Genomic DNA, 20065 nt, shown 5'->3' on the forward strand with positions numbered 1-20065 from the left:
CCTATCTGGAACGTCTTGCAGAAAAAAGTTCCACGCACAAAGACCCAACCAGGCCATGGAAATTAGGGGGTGAATCGGTTTCTGCGAATTCTAAGACTTGCTTTTAAAGGGAACCTAGTAACATACGTGTAATACGTAAAATTCAAATAATAATTCAATTACGAACGATCACGTTTTATTAAAAATTGACGTATAACGTAAGTTCTAATATATACAGTGGCGCGAATAAATTATAAGTTCAACAGCTTATTTTTCATAACATTACAATAAAAATTGACAAAATCTTGTAATTTATGATATTTTCTTCTGTTACAGTCGGGGCGAAACTAAATTTTCTCTTAAAGTTCTGTTTTTCTGTGAAAAAAAAAAAAAAGATAAATTCAATATTAATTTTCTTACGTTTTCATTCGATATTTAGTGATTTCTCTTGATTACTTCTGTTAATCTATTAGGTACGCTATCCACTAATTGATTTATAGTTTCGTTTGGAATATCCGCCCACGTAGATTTTACTATTTCTTCAAATTCAACCACGTTTTCTATAGGTAGCCTCTCTTGATCGTAAATTTTTCTTGCTAGAATTTCTCGCAGCTAGTCATCGTAATAATTCATTAGCACAATAGCGTTGTCTCGTTGAAAAATTGTCTTTTCGGTTATGAAAGGCAATAGTTCGCCATGTAACGTCTTCCGACATTCTACAATGTTCAATCTTAATTTATAAAGACAATTTCGTTTAACATATTCAGCTACGATCGGTGGCTTTCATCAGAAGTTTCTTAAAGAAATAATGGCGAGAATTGGTTCGAGCTTATAATTATTCGCAGCAACTATACGTCAAATAAACCGCAAATGCAAATGCCCAATTAACTTAATTAAAAAATCAATCAACAATGCACTTGAAATTCACTCGAGGATTTAGCGATAACATTACGAATAATGTTCACGATCCTTTGTTTCGTTCGATTATTCAGTTTGATTCACACCGTAGCGAGAAATCAGTGTGTTTCTAAAGAACCGATAAGTTGCACGGAGGAATTTATTATGGTGGTTTTATCGTGTTGCCGATGCGCCGGCACGTGCCCAGGCGCCACGATTCTTCATTTCTTCGTCGAGTCTCAGATACTTTCGTAGATTTTGAATACGTTTCTCGTGAAATCACTTTACTTTTTCCACCTCCTCTCTTATTCGTTCCTTGCACGGGACAGCTGTGAATCTCTTTTTGTCCGGCCAGCATTCGGAGAAGTCACGCGTGGCTGTGATAAAGAAAAAAAAAAAAAAAGAGAAAAAATGAAAGATTACCAAGTTCTGAGCTTCGAGTGATCAATTCATTTAGATTGTGAAATTCCGAGAACATTTCTCTTGATAATTATCTCGCGTATCTATCGTTAACTGCGTTCGCAAATGAAAAATTGAATTCGAGCATGAAGCGGTTGCAATTCACCCCGTCGTATCGTAAATACTTTGCCGGGTAAAAGATGTGAATACAACTGGTTTATCGCTACTTCTAGATGAAATCTACGCTCGTTAGTCTGCTCTTGCGAAGAAATGCACGGTGAAACGGTTCGTTTTGTTCTCGTTTGATCGTGTCGAGCGATCATTGCAATATACTTGTTATTATTTCGCCACTTTACGGCGAACAAGATATTTTCTTTCGAGCCAAGTTTTACCTTCGTTTTCGTAATTTTACCCTGTAAATAACAATCAATACGTTATTACCAAGCAAAGTACGTTTTGTATTGAACTTTCCACGGAATATGTGGAAAAATCTCGAACAGGATCGCTATGATATAAATAATTTAGAAAATATTTGCAAATGTTCGCAGGCGAACTAAAAACACTAGAAGAACGTTCGCGCAGGAAAATTCCCAATCGCATAGAACACTTCCACGGAAGATATTCTTTCTTTCTTAGAGCGCGCGCTCTAGCTGCGAGGAATTTGTGAGAAATAAAAGAACATCTCGATCATCAAGGGGTCCGTGAAAGGAGTCAGTTGGCCGCGCCTAAGAAATCATCTGGTCAACCGACTGTTTGCTTTCTCATTCCATTGTCACCGTCTAATTCTAATCGTCTATCGATGCTGTCGACTCAGCCCTCCTTTGTCGCTTCCTTTCTGCTTTTTTTACGTCTTGGTCAAGGTTATCGCGTGACAAGCCAAACTCGATGAAACGAAGGTGGTAGATTCCTTTTAAGGATGAAAAATGTTGCAACTGGTCCCATTAAGAAAGAACGAAGATATACATATGTAGATGATAGATTAGCTCAAAGCCGGGTCCGTCTACGACAGCATCGCGAAAGAGTAGAGTAGTCTGTAAAGGAATCCTTAACGTCGACTATAAGGATCGCACGATTTGAATTCTATTCGATCACGTTGAATCGTGCTTTATAAAAATTATCCAGATGAAGTAAATCGCATCTTCGAGCCTCCATTCCAATGGTAAATCTATGTGTTTGTTCACGCTGATTTTTCACAATTCAAACTCGCGTGGAAAAGTCGCACGAATATATCCCAACTTCCTACGACGAGATAGGATTTAACTGGAATTTTGAGAAAATGACTCTTCATATACGCCGACATAATATTCAAAAAGCCACAACGATCGCGAAGAAGAACATTTTGTACGTGGCAATGCGATTTGGCTAGCCCAACTTTTTTGATTCATTGTGTTTACACGGAATGTCTGTGACCGGACTGTCTGTCTTTTTAATGAGTCAACATCCTTTCTTGTAGCAAACTCTGCGAACGATTTGCTCGCGGTTTCAATCGATACGACGTATCGGTCAGTCTACCACCTTTGTGGTATCGCCTTTGTGATTCACAGTGCGACCATTGAGCAATCAATGCGGTGGCTTCCTATTAATCTACATGCGAATTTATTTGCACTTGCTTTCCAATTGTTTCGTACATGTTACATATGTATTGCTTTACGTCTGTATTGGTATCCGATTGCACTCTGAAGGAACTCTCAAGTACTCTAAATTGCGTTTGAAAGAACCAAATCATGATCGAACACGATTCGAGTACAATGACAAAAGGAATCGTTCCGAGTACTATTCGAATCCTATGAATGGAACGTGAATTTTCCTCTCTATTTCCACCAAATAAAAAAAAAAAAACAAAAAGCAAATTCCTCGTAGAATCGAAATTTTTATTCTTCGCACGACAGATGAGACTATTTATTCGTTCGCGGTCTCGATTGCGGTGGAATTTCGCCGAAAGAGAGGGGAAACGAAAGCGCGGGGAATTTCCTTTCGTGAGTCGCGCGCGAAACCGGAAGAATCGATGCCATAATCGTTGATGGATGAGCCGCTGATTCATCCATCATCGACGAGTGGAAGCTTCCCTCGTTCGTTTCTTCCTTTTTTTTCTACCGTGCAACAAGTAACACTATTTGATTATGCATCGGACATGAAGGTCGGTTTGTAACTCATAAGCTGGCCAATTGAACGAAATTTATCGCGCGAACGAGTCAGGATAGATTCGCCGAGTTCTGGGTCACTGATTTTCGCCAAAGAATTCGATAATTTCCGTGAATCGCGATTGGTGGAAATTTAAAACGATAAGAGAGGGAAGCAAGATTAGATAAACGCGGAAATGTCGAAGTCGACACGATCTCAAGCATAGAATTAAATATGAAATTAATTAAGTATATATACTTAATTAAGTATATATTTCCAGCATTGAAATATAGTTCAGAAATTCTTTTCTATTCTTCTTGCTTCTTATTACCTTCAGAAGATTCGTCGTATTTAATTAATTCGACAAGTTCTCCGAGACTGTTCCTATTGCAAAGACGAATGAACGTAAAGAGAGAAGATTCTACTGCTCATCTTCCTATGTAGAAAGTTAAATAGCTAGCTCTAATCGACGAATGGACTGTGATCTACAGGGATATATTCCCTTACGGTAAATAGTCAGGAGATAGTACTCATTATAATTCATAATTTCTCGCTGACTGATTTCCATAACTCGTTAATTTGCCACAAAGACGAGTCGTTCGGCGTAGACTAGGTCGATGCCACGAATCTACTGTTAGATTTCTGTCGACTATTCCCTTCGAAACGAACCTCGACATTTCTCAGAAAACGATCCTCTTTAAGGCAAATAGATTCGACCGGATATTCGAACGATTCTTATTAAAGATAGACCGACTCGCCGTTAGTATTCGACTTTTTCTCGAATCATGTGACGACAATCCATCGCTTCGTCCAACGTCCAAATTCTACTACCCTCTTTTTCGTTCGCGTATCAATTGAAGACACACAGATCGTGCGATCGTCGCACAGAGTTTAGTCGATTTTAGTCGAAGCTGACGTAAATCTAACGCAATATCGCTACGAGCTTGATAGTCTCTACTTAGCCTCATTAACTTTTTTTCAAAAGTCTGCACGCTAGACCGTATCGCGATATATTGCAGTAGACTACAATATGAGTAAAATGTTTACAACCATTCAAAGTTACGAGATAGACTCGTTTCACACCTTTTTCTGCAGTTACTATCCTTCTCCGTGTCATTTGTTCCTTATTAAAAAAAAAAAAAACAATCTCCTTCGGAAATTATTATACTTAGCTCCTTCTTTCGTAACGCAGAAGAAACGCGATTTATCACGTCATCGGTTACTATTTTCCATTTGTGAGAAGCTAAAGTAGCGTGTTGTAAGTCACGGTGAAATATGGATCAAAAGTTATCGATGCAAAATAATTACCGTGTGTGCGCAATGTGCAACTAAATCTTAGATATCTCTCGAAATTTTCCTTCGGTATCAGCATCTTGTTTTCCTAGTAGGAACTGTACCAAGCAGAAAAATTTATTTCAAGAAATTCACACTCAAGATATTTCCCATCGGCATCATCGGGAAACTGCGAGACGCACGAACACGCGTCTATCGCAACGAGAAATCTAGTCCGCAGTCGCGACTGTTAAAGCAGGAAATCTGTTACAATTAAATAATTGGTCAGACGACAGACACTGTACGGTTCACTTTATGGAAATTCCTAAGTCAGCGCTTAAGTTAACCCTCTGTGACAGTGGTTGTCAGAATGCGAATTAAAATTTTTAGTGTAAATATACGTATTATAGGTGAGAACGTAGAAAATGTCCAAAGTATAGTACTCGTAATATTTAGTGAGAAATGCAAAAGTTCTTGGAAAATTCGTGTTTGCATGCGTATCCGCATTCTAATCGTGTAACTTGCAAGTTGCATGGATATATTTTTTACGTTCTTATGTCTTACTCGTGAGTCATTAAATATTGTAGCATGTTATTAACATGTCGTTATGTCAAGATCGAGCGATTTGTTTGTAACTCGAGTCCCGATAAAAATGTTGCGAATCAAGAAATTGTAATTAATTAGAATTTTCTCCTTTCGACGCGAATACAAACAGGCAAAACGATATTCTAATCTCGTTGATAGTCTTGAACCTTGTACGGTATTCCTCGATGGAAGATTACTTTTTTCGCGACACATCTCTTGATGTCGACAAGGAAAAATCAATTTACTCGTTTTGATGTCTAATTTCCACGTTGCTTCCGCGTTACGGTAAAAAAAAAGAAAAAATGGTGTCGTTGCGTCTGATGTTACGTGTACGTTGCACGTAATTCCGCCCGGTGACGATTAAAACACGCTGATTACATTCGTTACGTGAAGTCGAATCGCCCTGCATCTGTAGGATTGTTTGGTACGAACTGCGAAAGATGACGAAGAACGATATGAATTATTTGTTTTCTGTCGAGGTATTGTTGCTAGAAATTGTTATGTTTTTCGAAGAATTGCGAGGCAGTTTGAGCGAGATTCTACGCAGTGGCGATTGCGGTGTAAAATGGAAGATTCAAAAATACGTAGAAACAGAGAGAAGAAAGAAATAAAAGGAAAAATTTAAGATAACAATATATAAAGCGATTTAAATTGGATTTGTATTTATCTTCGAATATTATAGAATCTTACAATTTATCCGACAGAAACCAAGCATAAAAAAAAAGAGAAATTTTGATAATATTGATCGATAGCATAATTATTCGTTAGATTAAAAAATTGCTGTTTGATAAAAAACAGAAGACACAGTTTGTCACCTTTTCACCTCCGTTCGTCAAAATTATAGAACTTTCGTTCATATGTGACGAAATTATACAAAAAGAAAGTTTCATTGGCTGTTACACTGTTCAATTTTCATATCATAGCTCGTGTTCAAAAACTAGCAGTGACGTCGCGTCGAAAATATCTGGGAACACGTTGTGAACACGTTAAGAATATGTTTTAATAAAAACGGATCAACAAATGGAATAACATCGTTTTCAAAACAATTCTTTTTAGCTGTAAGTTTCGAAAAAGATATTTACTTGACATGTCGAAGGAGAACGGTATTTGAATGACACTGCAATTATATGAAAAAATCAATTTATCCGTACACATAGACACAAAAATCTTTCATTTCAATTATGTACGTAGATTTAGGTATAAAGAAATATAATAATTTCAATCGGGAATAAAATAATCTTAAAGATATTTCTTTTCAAGACAGTTGGTGTCACTAGGACCCACAACGACGATCGAGGGTGAAGATCGCTTAGTATATTATAGAAAATATCACGTATGTTTTCCCCTGTGTTCCACAGAACCATAGAACCTTCGATCGTAACCTCTGACAAAAAGAGCTGCATCAGCTTCATCCTCTACTGCAATCAAAATTCATGAAAATTCCTCACCTCTTCGACTTCCTATTCTTCTTTGCCTCTCTTCATTTAAACGTCTCTTCATTATCATCGTCATCTCCGTCCTTCCTGATCGTGACATTTCGTCCAGACCAATAATAAATGATTCCTATGCAAGGATCGGCCGCGTAATTATGCGCAAGGTTTGCAGGATGCATCGTATTACCATTTCGATTGAAATGCATCGCGATGGATGATCCGCAAAGGCCAACATATCCAGTTGACGAGATCTACGCTGGCCTACAATGGCGAATTTCTACGATAAGAATGCAACTTGTCGCGTTGCATCGGCGAATAGCATCGGCGAAAATGCGTCAGCTTTTAGCATCGTCTCCCATGACTACGACCCAGTGACTCACAACGCCAATAAGTTTCGTTCCTTCTCTTTCCTCTCCCTTGTCTTTTTCTTTCTGTTCTTTTCTTTCCTCTATTTTTCCTTTTTTTTTTTAAAGTTCTTTCCTGTATCCGTTTCTTTCCTTTTCCATTGCCCGTGGAAGATTTTATTTTTGCTGAATCGACGATACATCCAGAGAACTCGTCGAATCTGGATGCGTCGATCGCCGAAGAATCCAACATGACGAAGGGATGAACGATCGATTCTGCTGCGACGAAATGATCGATCACTGACTCGGACTGAAATCACGTTGCATCGATCCTTACCGATCACTGGTTAATCACCAATCGGCATCCATACGGAGATACGGAGGCTTCTGATAATTTTGAATTGCTATCTTATAGTATCGGTTCCATAGCTTTCCATTAGCAAAGAAAATGAAGGTACTTTGATAGAGATTTATTTCGTTTTTTAAATACAATGACGACTGTTTTATCTTGGATATTTTTGTACATTTTTGTGTATTATGCAAATCCTGCGCATTTAAAATGCATAGAGACGCGTTCTTTGGAAAGACGTGTTCTATGCGTAAATGTGAGAAAATTACACACGGTATGAACATTGTCATATTTGTTTCTGTAATCGTAAGTACGTAACGAACGAATTATCGTCGTTATTAGAGAAGTATCGGTGTAGACACCAAATTCATCAGAGTGTCATCCTGCTTGTCGTCTCTTTGTTTCAGGAAATTTTTCTTCCGGTAAATATAGTGAATTGTCGATGATTCACGCATTTAGCAAGTTAACCGTTTTAAATCGACTTCTCAGACACGTTAATTGTCGTAAATAATTCTTTTAAAACCATACCTATTGCGGAAAAGAAACAACTCTCCAAATAATTCTCATATCTTCTCCGTGGCAATTGCAAAATTCACAGCTTCCTTGTAACAGTTTGAGAAAGATAATGAGTGCAAAATTATTATGAACAATTTTGTATGTACTCGGACAATGCCACGCATTGCTTCTTCCAACTGCATCTCTCAACTCGTTTCTAAAAGGAATAGGAAATGAGAAAAATGGACAGGGGACAAGGGAGACATTGATGTATAAATAAGCGGAGAAATGGATAAATAGAGAAATGAGATGAAAGAACAAGGGTGAATGAATGATTGAAGACGTAATAGGAAAAGTGGGCGTAAAGTGGGAGAAGATTGTCTGCAAATTGATGAAATCTTTCCAGGATACAATTTTTTCAAAATATCGCAACGAAGTATAACCACTTGTAATGTTTCGTTAAGCCTGTAATAGTCGCTATTTTTTCCAAAAGCTAAGTGTTATCCCTAACGATACGATTATCTTGCTTCTAGTACAAGTTACTCGCTGGAATCTTAACTGCTCGTTTTCTAAGAAATTTCACACATAAACGCATGATTTACGATTATATACATCAATTCATCTGTCGCTGTACTATCTGAATCGATCTAATCATCAGGTTTTTTTCCCCGATGAAACAATTAAATGATTTCAACTCTTAGAACATTCCATTCGCTTGAAGAAGACAGGGGAAAATTTTTTAATTCAATGCCCATCGATTTCGTATTACACGAACTATCTTTATGATTAAAACGATGACAGCAATTATCACATAAAATTATAACATCTATTATTATTAAAATACCCGCTTCGAATAACCAAGTAACGTTAACATTAAAATTTACCTTTCTTGTTCGTCGATGACAAAAAAGAAGTAATTATCGATTAGTGGAAAGCTGAAGAAAAACGAATGTATCACGTCTCTCCTCTCCGTATAATCTTCGAATCAACACGATGGGATAAAAATCTAACGATCCAATTTGTAAAGCAAATTCTCTCGAAAACTATGTTAAACGTAACCTCGAAACCTACCTTAAAGGTAAAACTCCTTCGATCACAACGAATTTAACATCGTGCGACTGGATCAATCGGCGATAACACGTGCACCGCATGCGAGAACTCGACTACCAATTTGCTAATGGAAAACAAATATCGGGTGTGAGTGGGAAAAAGGCAGGTGGAAACACGGTTTCGAGGCATGGACGACCGTTCGATAAAGACGATCGTGCAGGCACGTGCCTGTACTCCGCTGGCTTGGTGAATTTATACGGCGAACGGGATGACGGAAGTGGCTGGAACACCAAGAGTAGAAGATACGACTGGAGGAAGTCGTTCGACTCGCCTCGATCATGCAGACGCTCTCAATGTAGTCGTATCTACTCGGAATTCAACGTGCACGTCGTCCAGATGAATTAACGACCGCCTCACCCTGAAGGCGAATCGATCTGGCAATTAGATTCGAAATTTCGAAAATCTCAGGACTCTGAGGCCTCCGTGTACTACGTGCCTCGATTCTCCAAGGTCGATATATGTATTCGTGATAATGAAACCAGTTGTGCCTGGAAAATTTCTCTTGGTAATTGCATTGTAGCTTGCGGAAGAGTAGAACGATCTTGATGCGATCCTGTCGCTGTTTCTTTTATGTTTCGTCTTTTTTCAATTACTTGAACGGGAAATGAAGTGTAGAAATTTGTTTCCAGTTATCGTACGCGTTAATATATTTGCATAAAATTAAGTTTCGATATGAAGAAAATACATATGTTTTGTACTAAAAGGACAGGGAATGGAACGAAATACAACGCTCAGATCGGTTGGATTAATTTAGCTTTACAAGTAACTCGCGTGTTATTAATTATTTCTATGATATAGTCGATTGAAGTTTCATTTTTAATACAATAGCTCGCAGGACTGTAGGATAGAATTATAGAATGCAACGAACATAATCGTTGGAGGAGAATAGATTCGTACTCACGATATTGTGCAAAATTAACTTTACTTTTCAAATCACCAATGAAATTTTTATTCCAACATACGAAGTAAATACGTTGCTGTAATTTGCTAAGCAGATCATCGAATTCGAAGCTAAATGCCATTGATGGATAAAAGGAAGGAATAAATATATTGCAGTCGATGTAACGATTAAATCATCGATTGTTATTCAACATAACGGGAAAAGTTACTACAGCGATTTATTAAAATTCCGCCAAGTTGAATAAATGCAACTTTATCGCACATTTATTTGGTATTCCCTGTTCGTGTTGATCGACGTTTACAAGGCGATCAGGTGTAAAGCAATTGCAACGAGATCACGCTTTCTCAAATCGATGTTGACGTAATTTCTCAGCGGCCATGTCTTTCTCCATTCAGAATTTCTAATTTTACGGTTCGCTTCTTATTTACTGATGCAACGGTCGCGATCACACGCAATTAAACAAGTCGAATTTCAAATTCTTCGGAGTAGGACGAATAGGAAGTCACGGTTGGCGACTTTCTAAAATTCTACTTTCCATCGTCTCAAACGATTCACGTACAATCTCGTTCGTAAGCCACCGAATATCGGAACATAATTTCGATTGGTCCATTCGGACCAAACGATTCATTTTTCAAGCGTTTCCTCGTATCCTTAAAAATAATGAGCGTCGCTGGAGTGCTCTGCATAATGAAAGATATATGCAACGACTTTGCCACTTTATTGTGCATGCGATTGGCAAACGATCGGACGATCGACGAGGTACACTAATATGAAGAGCTGATGATCGGTCGAGAACGAAGGTTTGCGAGTGTGCTGGCGGCATTTCGAAAAGCACACGAAGGGATTCCAGTAACACGACCGACCTTGCTGGCCGGGAAATCGTCTGAATAATTCAACGTTCCATTCAGAAATCGTCTATGGCATATCTAATTTTTTATATGCAAACGCTAGGTTACACGGAGGCTCTCTTAGCTTTCGCGTTCGAGATGAGTCGGTTAACGTTTCCTATCTTATTGTCTTTACCGTGATCGAAATATCAAAGCATCGTCGTTCCATTAAAACGTTCGATCTAACAATATAATAGGATCGCTCCTTGGGCAAAATTTCGTGCTAAAGCGAAACGAAATATTTAGCCAGGAAGAAGATTCTTCTGTATATTTCTGACATTTTATTGTTACTGCAGCTTTAGCTATATCCTTTATATTTACTACCGACCCATCTATCCATCTGCTTTTTACGAAAATTTCTACAATTTCATACGATTAATTAGTTCGTAGAAACGTACAAGCGTATAGTATGAGCGCTTGCATAATTCATCTACCTGTCGGTATATAGATTAATAACGCGTCAAAATTTCTCATGAAATTCATCCATGGAGACGCTGTAACGATCGAACACCTACGTACATATAAGCTGCTCGTGGCTGTAGATTTGTTCAATGCTGCAACGATACTAAACATACAACCCCACGCAAAAGCTATTTCTGAATCGAACGAAAGTTGCTCTGTTTTAATTTTCCTGGAACACATTTCCTCCATAGTTCTCGTTTTACGCAAACCCCCATGTCTAAACCTGTAAACCGACCCCCAGCGTAAATCAATTTTTACTCGTTATTCATGCTATTCTTACGAAAATATGAAAGGTCGTATCAAAGGCCAATTTAAACCATTGTCAAACGTTTACAAAAGCGATCTCGCCACCGAACCTGGATTAAGCAACCTACCACATGGTACACGTGTGTCGATCATGTGAACGCGCTACGTTCGTTGAAACACAAACGAGGGGGTCGTTCGCATAATTCTGTTCCTTTTCAAGCACGTTCGAATCGTGTGTCGAGCTCGCGGGTCGCTTGTGAGATTTGTATTTAACGCGTTGTTGAACGGAGTAACGATCGCCGAGGGAAACAACCGCGAGAAGATTCATGTTTTACACGCGCGTGGCCGAGGAATAGGTGTGCGCATTGAGAAAAATAAAACGACAGGAGAACACGCATTCCCGCATAAATGCATTCGGACGTGGCACGCCTCGGAGAGATGGTGCGTGATATATCGGAATGCGACACGTTCATGGCCATTTTTCTTTCATCTGGCCCGCAGTCGTTACGTGGAAACGCAACGAAAATTCGAGGAACCACGCGGCTTCTGACTCGTAGTCGACAGAATTGATAATTCCTGTTTTGTAATAGTCTCCGTGTGGATATGACGCGGGTGCATGGTTTACAGTCTGTATCACTGTGTAGAGTCCTTTTGGCAGGATGTAGGACAAACGATTAAAGGGTTTCTGGAGTCGATGATATTCGATCGTTCAGCTTATACCGGAGATTTCATCAAACGTGTAAACTTTCATCAAACAGTGAGATCTTCGATGCAAGGTGCACGATATACGGTGGCTAGAAATAGCATTGGCACGTACGTTTACTCGATATACAAGTTTCGTTTCGAGTCTTATAAATTTCATCGAAAAATACAAGCGAAGAACGGCAACACATCCAAATCAGCTGACTGCTGAAGCGAGCAAAACTCTCATAGAAAGAAGAGTAAGATGAAAACACCCCACTGATCTCGCTAAAGAAATAAAATAGTCAAACTCGAAGATGGTATTCTTCTAGGGGTAGCCATCCACGCGTTATTTAGCAATTAAGTTAGAAAAATTTACCAAATGTCTAGCTGGACAAATTGTAAAGTACAAATTAAACGATAATAATAAAAAGAATAAATTTCATCTTCGTAGTATACATATTCTGTGAATTGATTATAAGGTATCACCAACATTTTTATCACGGTAATGGAAAACTCTCGGGGGTGTTCACATATGTCATAATTTGACAACTCATGTACTTATTCACCTGGCGATTACAAACAGAAATCAACGTTCCCTAACAATGTGCTGTCCTTTGACCACACACGTATGACGAGAAGATTAAAAGGATCGCAGGTGTTTCTACTTTTAAGCCAACTATTTCTAGAAATTACTATTTATGACGCGAAAGGAAATTCTTCCCGTCCAAGTTGAAAATTATCCAAGATAGATGGATAGATTAGATACTGATACGAGCATATTGATAACAAGGTGCTGAGATTAAGAAAAATTCTCGCGGTGTAGTTTTAACAGGTAGCGAACAAAACTCGATTGGCAATTTATATTGGCGAAACAGGCTGACATATTCGCTAACGTGATCAACGAATACCATCGCGTCTCAAATAATAGATTTCGCTATCATTCACAAACAGTCTCTATAACTTTCAGTACACGTATCCCCATTCCAACACAAGTGCCACTCAATTTCCACAAGCGCTATCAAAATAATCCCCAACTCATTCAACAAGCTCTCTCAACGCAGCCAAACAACCACCAACCGATTAAGTAACCATTTCGAACCATCGTTTTACCATCAATCGAAGTCTCATCGTCGGTGATTTATGCATCCTGCGGACACGTCGCGTCGTTTAATCGGTATGGTGGCAAGGAGCAAACTTCTCCTCTTTGCATTTTGTTTTACGACCGGTCCCAACCGACACTACTACACGAACCATGTTAGGGTCACAGACTTAGTATCGTCGTATCGATAATGGTTGTTTCACGTGTTCGTACAATGGCTAGCCACATACAGCGAGGAACAAAGATATTGGAACAGACTACGGAGTTTCCTCGTAAAATCTGTATGGATTTTTCAAAAATACGAATATTTATACTTCATTTCTATATCTTTCGTAAAATACAGCTTTCAAGGGTTGAGGACAGTTACAACATGGATCTCACTTTCCTAAGTATGTACATATATTATGGATGTGAGTTATAAGGAATGCAAAGAGCCTCGGTATGTAATTAATAAATTTTGCCATTTGAATTCGCTCACGCCTCTTAATTTAAAAAATTGTTGATGTTTTGAGTGGTGCTAATTCAATGATCAGGATAGGGGGCTGTATTAACGAAAATCTACCAGTGTCCAGATACTTATGAGTAGACTAATAGATTCTTAGGCAATTTCATATTCTTGTTAATCTAATTAAGGAAAAGAATCTACGCAAAGATATATTTCTCTTGCAAAAATAAAGATTAAAAAACGAAGAAAATTTCGAGTGATACAAATTCAATGATCAGGATAGGGGGCTGTACTACAAAAGATCTATCAGTGTCCATCTACGAGTAATACTACGGATTCTTAACGGAATTTCATACTATCGTTAACGTAACTAGGTGAAGGAGTCTACACGAAAGATTTTTCTCGCTATCTGAATATTACGAGCACCTCGCTAAATTTCCCATAAATGCATACAAAATCCGTAGTCCAATTATGAACGATAGCGTAGTCGGTGTATCATTCGCGAAGGGAAGAAGCGGAGGACGATGATTGCCCTGCTGGCCATGGGCAAGTTCACTGATCCCGGTGTGTCGCGTTCGAAACGTGCCACGCAGAGACACGCTGGATACAATATACACACGGTTCGTTCGTGGCCACGCTCTTGTCGAGAGAGGAAGAGAAAGAGAAAGAAGAAATAAAAGGCAAAGGAGAGAAGAGTGACTCGAACTCGCTCTTACACCGTGAACACGGCCATGACGTGAAAGCAAAGAGAAGGCGTGCGTTACATCCGAGCGCTACGTTCTCCTCGGTTGCTGAATGTCAATGCTTAGGGCGCTTCTTGGAATTCCGGCGAAAAATCGATGATCCCCAGCCTGGTCAGCCCGATAACGAAACTCAAGCCGCGATCGTTCACCTTCCTCGTCGTTGGGCAAAAAAGTTGCTCCTGCAGAAAGGATTCGAGACGAATTTCTCCAGCTTTTATTTTCGCTTGTGTTTTTCGTTTCGAATTCGTTGTTTGGGTCTGTGCGAAGTTGAGATTCATGGCGGGGAACGGAGTTTAGAGGTAATTCGGAGCATGGTGGTGTTTGATGGCCTTTCTATCGGTGAGCCGTCGGAAATGCGGCCATCAACTAGCGAAAGTGGTTGGATAAATTTTGTAGGGTGCCTGAGCTGATCAGTTGTCTGTTCGTAGGGTACTTTTTATGTTGGCCTCTTACAGGTCTTTCTGGTTGTTTGGCGTCTTCGAAGTAGATGTAAAAAAATGTCTATGAAATCTGAAATCTGTCATTTTTCTAGGTTTGATAATTACAGTGTTAGAGATTGTTTTTATAAAAATATAGATTCGCATAAAACTTCGTAGTCTGGTAAGTATTAGTATGTATAGATGGGTAGGTTAAATCTGTGAAAGAAAATTAGACGCTTATACGTGATAATTAGTATATCAGAAAATATTGGTTTTTACAGATGAACGATAAATTCGTCATAAATTGGCACTCGATATTACGCAGCTTCCATGATACAAGTCCCTTTTATATCGCCTCACTGTTCAATGTCTGTCGCTTACGTCCATCAAAAGGTACTCTTCTTTTTGTAATGGCTACGCGTCCTTAAGCTTATTCAGGCTCTGACCATGCTAACGTTAATTTGGAATTAAATTTATATACGTGGAGATATAATTCAAAAATTATAAGCTTCTTAGAGGACAGGATATTTAAAACGTTTCCTTATTGTCAGAAAGGAAACGATATGAAATGCTCTTATGACAATGAACATAATAGTATTACTTGGACAAAAATACATTACCTTTACTTCATTGTCATTGGAACACTAAAAATGTTGAATTATGCTACTTTTGCGTCTTCCCCTTTTTTCATTTCAGTGACTTGTAGATTACTCCCAGTATAACTTTAACAATTATGAAAATCAGAGCTCTCTATACATACGTGTATTTACATATTCATGAGCTTTACTTTCTTAATGCATTTAAAACAAATAAAACAATTTCTCGTTATCTTCTCTATCAACAACATAAATAGTCGCATCCTACAATACAAATACAATACAAATACAATCATCCTACTTCCTCGTAAATAATTTCCTTCGCTCCAACGATACTCTTTTCATACATTGGAATAACCATCGATTCCCAGTTCCATCATTAAACTTTTTCATCCATTTTCCTTTCTCCAGTCAAACGCCTCTATCGTCTAAGCAACCAACCAAACGTTTCAACACGTCTGCCGTGTATTTTCAACGAGACAAAGGAGACAAAAACGCGCAACCAGTAATTAAGTCTGATTATGGAACACTGGCAATTAATATCCCTGGCAATTAAGCAAGATGTTTTCCGCGAAACAGCGCTCCCGTCGCTGCTCGTACGCGTCTCTGCCATAAACTCGATCAGCGTGCACGTGCTCTAGATCCTACTAGCCTATATTTACAGTGACTAACAAAACTCATGTATTTACAGTGACTCACTTGACATTTGTCATAGAAAATTTGTACGATCGTATTATACGAATTATACGAAATATTTTGCAATTGAAGATTGCGCAGATGAGAAACACGATAGGCCACGTTCCTTATCTTTTACTGTAGCTCAGTTTTATCAACATAATCATGATAGTTGCATCCCGTTATCGGTTAATTGGTGCAATATATATTTACAAAAAGTTTCTATGAGTATTCAAATACTTTCGTGAGCAACAGCATGTCGACAACTATTTACGCCGACCAAGGTAAAGCTCGACGACGATGATTGTACGGGAATTTTACGCTTTACCATCGAGCAAACAACGGCTAAGAGGCAACTGTACAAGTGGCATATTAATTGCAGACATCTCATCGTGTCGCTCTATCGACGATGAAAAAAGTTGCTCGAGTGCACTGGCTGTTTGCACTCTGTCCGGCGAGAGATCTTTGTCGCGTCTCGGTTTTCTCGTGTAAGACGCACGGTTCTTCTTGCACCGGAACAAAAAGGACCTTGGAATCCTGTGGCTTGGTGTCACCGACATTCCCACAGGAGTCATCCTATTATATTTAAATTGGGCGAGCGTGCCTCACGCCCATATGCGAGATTGCTCGTACACGCGAGCACATATGCGAACACGTGAGCGTATACACTACCGTCCATAAGTATTTGGACACCTGATGCAATTCGATCAGAATGGTTGATATGTTTTCGAAATTTACGATCAAATAACGTTTCTCTATCGTTAATTCTTTACCTCGTATCAGAGCTTGAATGAAATATACTCCGTAAAAATTTTAACTAAAGAAGGGTGTGTTGTATCTGCAAGGGTAGTTCCAAATTTGTCTGTGATAAATGGCTGATACTTCACGAAGTCCATACAAACTTTTAGAATGTGGTTGGAAAAACATATTTCAATTGCTTCAAGACCCTTAACATTGAACAGACACACTTGAAGTCACTTAACTCATAGTAGGATCAATTTTCATCCGTCTTCGTGATTGCTCTTTTATGTACGTTCTGGAATATTTAAAGAATATTATGTTCTTTTTTATTTAATATTGACTACTTGTTATCATCAATGTCCACTAATTGACGATAACATGCTGCTATCAGAGGCCAAATTTAGATTAATAGTTTTATTTGAGAAATAGAGAGTTCTATATGAAATAAAATTCTAATCTCTCCTCTTCTAATGTTTTATATAAATGCTTGCAACAATTCGGAAATGTCAGAATTTAAAATACTTATGAATGGTAGTGTACACCGCAGGTCAGAGCCACCGGCAAGCCCACCTATGTGAATCTTCTTCGATTTTCTTTCTTTCTTTTTTCCTTCGGAGCACGGAGTCGACAAAGGATGCACTTTCATTTGTCACCGAGCGATCCATGATCGCCGGAAGTGCGGAACGCTCGTCGTGACGCTGTCTGCGTTAATATTTATGCTAAGCAGCGTATAATCAACTAACTGAATTTTTGTTGGGCCTCGGGAGGAGCGTCTGATTGCTGGGCCACCTTTTTTGGGGTGCGAATTAGTCGAAATTGTTGATAGACGAACTACTTCGATAATTTTGTTGACAATGACTTTAGTAAAAATTTGTTTAGATAAACGTTGTATCGTTCGAAGAGATCTAAAGGGATATTTGCTCTTCATTGACAAATTTGTACGTATGTTTTCAAGAATACTTATTTTTTATGCTTATTATATTTTGGTACTTCACCCTCAAAAGATCTGTAATTTATAGTCGATTGTTCAGTTCTTGTATTAAATGACGAGCCTTGAAGGAAACAATGATTGAATACCAAACATATGGTGCGTAATAATGAAGTATTTACCTAAAGGGGGATGAAACATTCTATTTAAAATTCTATAATCAATTCTTTGAAGAATTAAAAATTAAATTTGTCATTAATTAAAATTTTGTACGACTAGCTTAGTTTAATTAGAATACATGGTTATATAATATAAAAATATAGAAAAACGGAGTGAGATAAAAGAGAAATATGTATATATATCCAACAACAGTACACACAGGCAGAACATTAAATTATACTTTTATTATATTCATAAAAATTAAAATGTACACACCTTATTGTTTAAGTTCATACTCGTATTAGCTTCTATGCAAGTATCGCAGTATGTATAATATTTAACAATAGAGGTATAGGTACTCTCGAGACGAGACGAGCTTACGAAAAGAATACATGAAATTTTTTATTTTGTTATTTTCTTGGGGTGATACGGTATTTTGTAGCTTACTTCCGATAATTATTAATATTATTGACTGCTTATAAAATAATACTATTACACAATAAGTCATCTCTCGGTTTACGACACAGTTCCGGTGTGACTCCATTAAACTTATTTATTCGCTTCAGCCTTCACATGGCCCTACGAGATCGAAAAAAGTAGTATACGATACTCTGTCTCTGGCAATAAATGAGGGATACCGCGCGATTCCGCTACGAGTCCGCTACTAAATCAAACAAAGAATGATTAGCTTTTTTTCCTTTTTTTCGAAGAAATTACATGGAATATATCTCCTACCTATACTTTTATTTATTTTTTTTTTTTCGTTAATGTATCATATATTTTTTTGCTTTTCTTACTTATCTGTCTTCACCGCTAAGCACGTCGTGCCACTAGTGCGTACGCCTGCGATCGGATGTGTGTGTGCGTGTGTAATACGTATGTGATTGCTGTGTGAGTAATAAAGGTTAAGAGGTGCAGCTCGAGATTGTCGTGAAATCGAAAGGAAACCTTCGCTTCGTAATAAAGGCTATCGTAATAAAAATGGGTCCATTCATGGTTAAGCGTGTAGGCTAATATGTGAAGATAGGTGCTGAAAAAATGAGGCGAGAATTTAGTCGATATATCTTGTGTGAGGTTTAAGTCAGATTAATGCTAAAGAGACTGCAATATTGATGGCAATAACGCGAGTTTGCATCGAGCCACGACTAAACTTAACTTCCGTACAAGCACGTTCGTCGATGTAACGCGATCTTGTTTCCTTTTTCTCGGCTCTTTTAATCGTGCTCGGTCATGTTGTGTTGTGTTCATGTCCACGGGTGAGCAAGTGTGAGAAATGATCACACGATGCTTTCTGAAAGCGTTCTCCGTACAACGGCCACTGTAGCACCAGTGCGCGCGAAAAAGGTACGATGCTAATTCGATCGCTAACTATAATCTAAGTAATGGAATTTGAATCTTTTCGTCATGACGACGTGTTAATTGTTCACTATATGTATGCGTAACACGAAATAAAAGTCGCCTAAGCGCCTCTGATTTATCTTATTTTTTATTTTACACTCCCGGCTTCGATCTTTACTTCGACCGCGTTCGCAAACACTTATATCAATTCCTTGAAAGTCGATCACATTATTCGCATATTTTTCCATAACTGGTCCTCTTTATTGGTAATTCTTCTATTATGTCTGATTGAGGTTAGAATTTTGACGCTTGATCGATCAGTGTTGTACTTCGATAATCGTTACTCGAGTCGATCTTTATCGACTGTTCCGCTTAATCGTCGTGGACTATCGCGTCGCGTCGGGTCGTTTTCTTTTGAAGTTCTTTATTTGTTCGTGAAAATTGTTTTGAAAAGTTTTTGTAAGTTTAATGATTCGTGTTAAGTTTTAGTTACTGATCGTATATTAGTATGTTCTCGCGAACGTAGTCGAAGCAACGTATCGTTACAATATCAAGGCGATCTAAGTTCGATTGCTTGATGTTCTTTGCTATTTTGCATCTGATTTCTACCATTATCAGGTAATAATTATTATTTAAATTTTTGAACAATTTATTATAGAGCTGCTTGTTTTATTGATCGTATTTGGTTGAGTACTTTTTTCTACACTTTCAGGAAACTGTATCGTGTGAATTAATATTAATATTTTTATTAGAATATC

The 20065-nt window shown here is 38.2% G+C and overlaps 1 protein-coding gene across 2 annotated transcripts in view; it reads left to right on the forward strand.

Moving 5' to 3' along the window:
* LOC139986332 (uncharacterized) overlaps window positions 1–20065 on the forward strand; it is a 76907-nt gene that overhangs the window by 39699 nt on the left and 17143 nt on the right. Inside the window, exon 4 of one of the 2 annotated variants that reach the window (XM_074111679.1) lies at window positions 15878–19442. The exons of the other annotated variant lie outside the window; for it this stretch is intronic. Within the exon in view, the coding sequence (XP_073967780.1) occupies window positions 15878–16022 (145 nt within the window). The 3' untranslated portion in view covers window positions 16023–19442. Of the gene's footprint in view, window positions 1–15877; window positions 19443–20065 lie in introns of those variants that run through there. 2 annotated transcript variants of the gene reach the window in all.

The sequence above is a fragment of the Bombus fervidus genome, chromosome 4 (genome assembly GCF_041682495.2).
Source record: "Bombus fervidus isolate BK054 chromosome 4, iyBomFerv1, whole genome shotgun sequence".
Taxonomy (NCBI): domain Eukaryota; kingdom Metazoa; phylum Arthropoda; class Insecta; order Hymenoptera; family Apidae; genus Bombus; species Bombus fervidus.